The following is a 7,194-nucleotide window of genomic DNA, read 5'->3' as shown; positions in this document are numbered from 1 at the left end:
TAATTTTAAGAAAATGTAATTTTAATAGTTCGATATCACAGTGTCTAAGCTCAGTATTCAGTTTTAAAAATTAAGTTTATTTTTCTAATGTATGAATTTTATTAATAATCACTGAGTTTGAGCTAGTCAAGTATAGACCAATTGAGCCAACGATGAAATCAGAAGTCGTAGTCCGTCCGATTTAAAAATGACCTCCGAGTCTTTTTGATTTGAGATTTTAAAATCAATATTGTTTATGTAAAATTAATTGATGTATTATCTGACAATATCTCACAATAGAATTCTGGAAACTTTAATGGGCATTATCCAAAGTTTGGTTTCCTAAGATGCAGCACCATCAATCACATTGACTATAGCTCTCGAAATTTAATTGCCTCCTCCCTACCCATCACACGATATCATAATGGCATTGACAGGCAGCGTCAGTTTTGGCCTGCATGCAGCATTCTCTCATCGGTAAATGATGTGATAAATGACGAGGATCCTTTGCGCCCGTGTCCCCTGCGCCCTCTGCGCCCTTCGCTACACGACAAAAAAAACACGTGCTTAGCGCATGCATTTCTCGGCGCCAACATCGCTCGAAAAGAAATGCTCCGTCAGCGCAAAAAAAATAAGCAAACCCTAAGCCCCTCTTCTTCTCTCCGCTTCTTCTCCAGCCGACGACGCAGAGCTCCTCTTCGCTTCTCCTAAGCCCACGTCCCGTGCTCCTCTTCGGCCGTCGAAAAAACCCTCTTCTCCTCTCCGCTTATTCTCCAGCCGACGACGCAGAGCTCCTCTTCGCTTCTCCAGCCGACGCCAGCCCTCCTCCTCTTCGCCCGCAGCTCCCCTGTGCGCCTACTCTCTCCTAGGTACAATTAGTTGTGTTTCTAATCGTGAATGACTAGTGATATAGCATTAGATTTGATCCAAGATAGTTGGCACCAATACAGTTTGATGCTGATAACCACCAAGCCTATAGGGCAGTAGCTAAAATCTACAACCGACAAAGCCCTACTATATCCATAGCTACTGGTGAACTGTGTTGGTATATGGTGGTTCAGGTTAGTATCAACAAGTGATGTCACCAATTAGGATTGAAATTTTGATACTCTGATTAGTTGTGTTTCGCTAAGTATATATTAATGTTTTCTGAACCAAAATCTTTCCTACAACAAGCTTTAGTATTTTCCCCCTGTTGTTGTTTACTTTCCTGTACAGCATGTTGTTCTTGAGTGGCTTGCTTGGTATGTATTATTCAAATAAGCACAACTCATTATCCTCCTACCTGCTTACAATGGGGCTAGTCATAATTTTCTTTATTAATTTGACGACAATAATTTAATTTTTGCTAAATGGCAGTTTGGCAGAAGTGTCAGTTAAGAGAATTTGTTTGACATCAAAATTTGCTAAGCCATTTGCTTATTTTTTAGGCTTCATTTTTCATTGCTTATGTGGTAACATCATGGACTAGCTTATCTTGGGCACTCAATTGCACGATCCCTCTTATCAGTGATCTCGTAACAAGACATTTTAGCAAGAGCAAGGATGAGTTTGACATACCATCGATCCCATACCACAGTGAGATACCAAGGATTCTATTATTTGTGCTCCTTGGCCTCACTTACTTCCTTTTAGCTCCAATGATACTGCCATTTATATTGATCTTCTTCTGCATGGGTTACATTATCTACAAAGAGCAAGGTGAGTGGCATTTTATGCTACATTTTTGTTGTGTTTGCCGGTCTACACCTTGGATAGAAACATCTTTGTTGCATAGGGATGTTTAGCGAACATTAACTATGATTATTTCTTTTGTACTTGTGATAAATACCAACATCTATTATTACCTTTGAAATGATTGTTTACTGGCTGAGATCGATAATATTGTAATTGATCTCTGGAATTGGAATTTTCTTGCAGTTATTTGATGTGTAACCTAAGTATGACACAGGTGGCAGGTTTTGGCCTGTGGTGCACAACTCGACGATATTCTCTCTTGTGCTTATGCATGTTATCGCATTTGGCATATTTGGGCTTAAGAAGCTACCCCTTGCCTCAGGCTTAATTGTGCCACTTCCAGTGCTCACTTTTCTGTTTATATATTAATCTTTTATTGTGGCACACTTTTTTCAGGTTTAAAGTATTTATCATGGAGGGCAAATCTACGAGTTGTCGTAGGTTGAATTTTGATGAGTCAATTGAAGAGTATTCTGAAGCAAACCAAGGCTGTGGTGATTATGAAGTTAATGTAGAAGAAAGGGCTGATGAAGGTAATAAGATTCATAGTGCGTTTATATTGAACTTTATATACTTCGATTTTTACATAATTTGATTAACTATGTGCATTGTTAATTGATTTATTTGCATTAATTGATTAATTTTAAAGGCAATGAAGATGATACAGAGATTTCCCCCCCCCCCCCCCATTAAGCACAGATGAATTGGTGCCAAAAATTGGTATGGAATTTCAAACAGAAGAGGAAGCGTATGACTTTTATTTGAAATATTCTAAACAAGTTGGATTTGGCATACGAAGGACAAGAACCCATAATGATAATTCGGGCAGATTAATTGACAGGGCGTTTTGTTGTAGTGCACAAGAAAAAAGGGGAAAGGACAAACAAGATATTTATGTGAAGCAAAGTCGTGCTGAGACAAGATTTGGTTGTGATGCTAAACTGAGGATTAGTTGTCGAAATAATGACAAATTTTGTGTGGTGAACTTCATTAAAGAGCATAATTATTATCTTTCAAGTCCAAACAAAACACATCTCTACAGATGTCATAGGAACATATCTTCTTCTGCAGCGATACAAATTGAGATGGCAAGTGAGGTGGGAATCCCCCTAAAAGCATCTCATGATCTTATGATGAGACAAGCAGGTGGGAGGGAGAATTTAGGGTTTATTCCTGAAGACTATAAGAACTACTTGCGATCTAAAAGAACAAGAAATATGAGAGTGGGGGATACAGGAGGTGTTCTAGAATATTTGCAGAAAATGCAATGTGATGATCCAAATTTTTTTAATGCTATTCAAGTTGATGAAGATGATTTGATCACAAATATTTTTTGGTCTGATGCTAAGATGAGAGCTGATTATGGTAATTTTGGAGATGTTGTTTGTTTTGACACAACCTATAGGAAGAACAATGAAGGTCGTCCAATTGCATTGTTCGTAGGTGTTAATCATCATAAGCAATCCATAATTTTTGGTGCAGCTTTATTATATGATGAAACTACTTTGTCATTTGAATGGTTGTTTGATACCTTCACTAAAGTTATGTCTGAGAAAAAACCAACAACTATTCTTACAGATCAAGATGCTGCAATGACAAAGGCTTTAGCTTCCAGATGGCCTGAAACACATCATCGTTTATGCATTTGACACATTTATCAAAATGCCGCAATACATTTGAGTGGAGTTTTTTCTCAATTCAAAGAGTTTGCTAAAGATTTTGCCTCTTGTATATATGATTTTGATGAAGAGGAAGACTTTCTTTCTACTTGGAACTTGATGTTGACTAAGTATGCACTTGAAGATAATGATTGGTTGAGACGTTTGTTCAGCATAAAGGAAAAATGGGCGTTAGTATATGGAAGACAAATATTTTGTGCGAATATGACTACAACCCAAAGAAGTGAGAGCATGAATAGCATTTTGAAAAGGTATGTCACTTATCAGCATAAGTTTTTAGAGTTTTTCAATCACTTCGAAAGATTGCTTCAGGATCGTCGATATGAAGAGTTAAAAGCAGATTTTAGATCCAATTCAGGTGTTCCATGTTTATTGTATCCGGTTGAAATATTAAAACATGCTAGTTATACTTATACTCCTGAGGCATTCAAGTGTTTTGAAAAAGAATGGTATAAATCTCATGATTCTATTGTAGAAATTTGTGAGATTGTTGGATCACATGCAACATACAAAGTTACTTCGCACAAAAAGAAGCACCATCATATAGTTACACTCTATTCATCTTCTGAAAAAATTCAGTGCAGTTGTAGCTATAGAAAATATGAATTTGCTGGGATTTTATGTTCTCATATTTTGAGAATATTTTCTATGAAAAATATTATGAAGATCCCAAATGAGTATATTTTGAAAAGATGAACAAGAAATGCAAAAGGTGGATACTTTGAAGGTAATAATACAATTGTGAACAAAGATAGTTTGGATCCAAAAATTCTTCACAATATGCGATATAGAGATTTGTGTGGGTTATCTCTTCAATTGGTTACCAAAGCAGCAGAAAGGGATGACACCCACATGGTTGTTAAAAATGCTATGTTGAGCTTATGTAAGATGGTTGATGAAAAATTACAAGTTAATGAATCAATTGTGCATCAATCAAATCTTAGCCAAGAAGCTAGTCAGTTGGTTCAATCTCTAGATGACACAACAAGGAATTTGAATGAAACAGATTATCAAATTGGCGAAGGAAACGATCTTACAGTCAAAGGAATTAAGCCTAAGAAGAAAACAGTTTCAGGCAAGAGGTTGAAAAGAGGCATAGAACAAATTTCTAGAAAAAAGAAAGGGGCAAGCAAAACTAACCAAACTCCAACAATTGTTCAGGTTTCATTCTTACTAATATTAGATTTTTTTGTTTGATGTTACATTTAAAAAGCTTATAGAATTAAATAATTTTATTTTTTTTTAATAGGGTATAGAAGATCCCAATATAGAAGATCAATTTTCACCACTTTTGCCAACACAACTATCTCAGGTTTACTCATTGTTTAACATTCCAAAATTAAATATTTATTAATAAATTCAGGCAACTATCTCAGGCTAACTTTGTTAGTGATTATTATCAGGTGACTTCCTCAACTTCAAAATTTCAGACTGCTATCTCAGCTTTGGACAACAGATTAAACGAAGAACAAGTAAGATGAATACCGCCTGCTATCATATTTTATTATGATAGTTTGACATTTACATTATGTGTTTATTACAATACATCATGAGTATTATTGTCTTGCATAATCTGCTTATTATTGCTTTGCCTACTCTCTACTTCTCACATAGTTATATTCCGCCCCCCCCCCCCCTTTTGCAGCGAAGATATCCACCTACTGGATACCAATTGTTGGATACCACCTGTTGGATACTGCATACCAGATTTTTTTCCTCCAGGACATCCACATACTGGATATCCATCGTCAGGATATCCCGCATCTGGATATCCACCTTTCGGATATCTTCCAGTTGGTTATCCACCTTCGGAATATCCCCCGGCTGGTTATCCACCTTCTGGATATCCACTCTTTGAGTATCCTGGTACATCAGCTCCACACCACTGTGAGTCTCATTTTTTATTACCAATATTCACATATCAAGTTTATAGGTGACATGATGTTTACATGTGGGCATATTCTGGATACAGGCGGACATCACGGGCATCGAAAGGAAAAACATGGTACCTCTTGAACAAATAGGAAAAACATGGTACCTCTTCTGTTATGCAACTTCCTAGCTATTTGACAGTAGACAATTTTATCAGGAATTTAAGGGAAAATAATTAAAAAATAAAATAGTTTAGCTCTGCACCTGCAATCTAACGATAGCCACCTATATACTATTGGGCTTGGCCAAGACTGTATGACCTTCTGCACTGAAGTGGAAGATGTGATCTCTATGAGGTAACAAACCACCTATTATGTACTGTTCTCACAAGATAAAAAGGGAAAGACGTAAGGGCTTTCATATTGAAGTTAAGGATGGAATGTCTGTTTAATGCCTTAGGTTGTCTACAAAGGAGTCATTATATACTACCTAAGAGTTTTCTTTTTCTTTTTTTGGTCGTTTGACCTATATTAGTTTTGGAGGTAACTAAATAGCTCAGAAATAGAAGAATCGATCAAGATTCCATGGTGTGGCTAATTTGTAGGTGTATTTTCTTCTTTCATTTGTCGTGCTATGATGGATACTACCTAATTATACTTTTTCAGAGACTAATACGCATAACCTGTGTTGTGTTTGTAGAGTACATGTGTTGTAGAATACACATCTTAACATGTGTTGTGTTTGTAGAGTACACATCTTTTAAGAGAATTAGATTGTTTTGATGACCACAGTTTGGAACCAAGGGCCTATTTTTTTTCATGTTAAATATAGTCAATCAATGACAAGTTATTCTTTATGTTTCTCGGAACCACGTGCCATAGCATTTCTCTATTTCATGTTATATAAAGTCAGTCAAGTGCAAATTATTCCGGTTTCCTTACAAAGGTCATTTACTTCTCATCCTAAACTTGAAAAATGCAGGAATATGGTAATACTGATGTTGAAGGCGTTGACTCAACAAATGCATGCTATGGTGGAACAGTTGCCTTGTTTAATTGTGTTAACTGGGTAGAAAGTAGCTAATGGGATGGACGCTACGGATTGGATGTCTAGAGCAAAAGCTTTTAGTAATTGCTGTGGTTGTTGTTGCTGCTGCTGCTGTTGCAAGTGTGCAATTTGGGCATCTAATTTTACCATAGGAACTACAAGTATAGACCATGTAAATATTTCATAATTGTGTCTTTGTTTAATCCTGAAAGGAAAGTGTTGTGTGATCCAATTTTAATTGTGTTTTTGTTTAGTATTGGCTATTTTGGAGGACTTGTCTTGCAAATTTCTATGAGTCCATTGATCCAAATTATTGTGTCTGTTATGTTTTCTGCAGTGAAAGACTTTTAATGCAAGACATTTCTGAGAGGTTGTTCTCTGATTAGAGAAATTGTTCTGTAAACATTAACTAACTACAAAATTATTAGAGCTTGGATTTGTTGTCCTGACTATAATATTCTTTTCCAACCAGATGAATGAAATAGGACTTCACTTTTTCTTTCTCAATCGTCTGGTTATGGCACTTCTGAAATTATATATTATAGGTCTTTGAAATTGTGGCATTTGTTCTACCAAATCATAGTATTTAAAAGTTCAAAACGTAGTACATATTTCTGGCTCTTTAAAGCTGCAGTGGCCTAAAATATGTATCTTCTGTAAATACAACTCCAAATTATATGATAGAGGTTTTGTAGGTACAAAAACCTGTAATATATCACAGTGTATGAGCTTACAAACAATTAGTTTGAAAATTTACTACCATTTCTGATCAGTCACCCAAGATCTATTTTCGTGATTGCCCACAATTTCTTATTTTTATTATACGTTCCTCAATCAATTATATAATCTTGTGCATGCTTCCACTTTGTTCACCCACAAC

At 36.0% G+C, this 7,194-nt stretch overlaps 1 protein-coding gene across 17 annotated transcripts; it reads left to right on the top strand.

Moving 5' to 3' along the window:
- The first annotated feature begins 595 nt into the window (after positions 1-595).
- On the top strand, positions 596-6,552 carry LOC122045191 (hydroxymethylglutaryl-CoA synthase, cytoplasmic-like). 17 transcript variants are annotated; one of them, XR_006129920.1, is made up of 7 exons: positions 596-848; positions 930-1,040; positions 2,113-2,249; positions 2,366-4,556; positions 4,645-4,707; positions 4,799-4,867; positions 6,249-6,552. XR_006129920.1 is itself a non-coding variant. In XM_042605301.1 (7 exons), the coding sequence occupies exons 2-7, from the start codon at positions 2,129-2,131 to the stop codon at positions 6,337-6,339; spliced, it is 648 nt and encodes a 215-aa protein (XP_042461235.1). In that variant the 5' UTR covers positions 596-848; positions 2,113-2,128; the 3' UTR covers positions 6,340-6,552. The 17 variants fall into 16 exon arrangements, 7 of the variants coding, with proteins under 7 accessions (XP_042461235.1, XP_042461234.1, XP_042461233.1 ...); XR_006129918.1 differs by having other exon boundaries at positions 1,410-2,249; XM_042605301.1 differs by lacking the exons at positions 930-1,040; positions 2,366-4,556 and adding exons at positions 5,041-5,282; positions 5,368-5,429.
- Positions 6,553-7,194: the final 642 nt, after the last annotated feature.

This window comes from Zingiber officinale, chromosome 2B (assembly GCF_018446385.1).
Source record: "Zingiber officinale cultivar Zhangliang chromosome 2B, Zo_v1.1, whole genome shotgun sequence".
NCBI lineage: Eukaryota > Viridiplantae > Streptophyta > Magnoliopsida > Zingiberales > Zingiberaceae > Zingiber > Zingiber officinale.
Note: the sequence above shows the minus strand (reverse complement) of the source record. Positions and strands in the feature narration are given on the sequence as shown.

What these genes read in the sequence shown, in the direction of transcription:
- LOC122045191 (XM_042605301.1), top strand. Translation starts at nt 2,129, where the DNA reads ATGGAGGGCAAATCTACGAGTTGTCGTAGGTTGAATTTTGATGAGTCA. An exon ending in TACATCAGCTCCACACCACT is followed by an intron (nt 5,283 to 5,367) that starts GTGAGTCTCATT and finishes TTCTGGATACAG; the next exon opens with GCGGACATCACGGGCATCGA. An exon ending in GAACAAATAGGAAAAACATG is followed by an intron (nt 5,430 to 6,248) that starts GTACCTCTTCTG and finishes TGAAAAATGCAG; the next exon opens with GAATATGGTAATACTGATGT.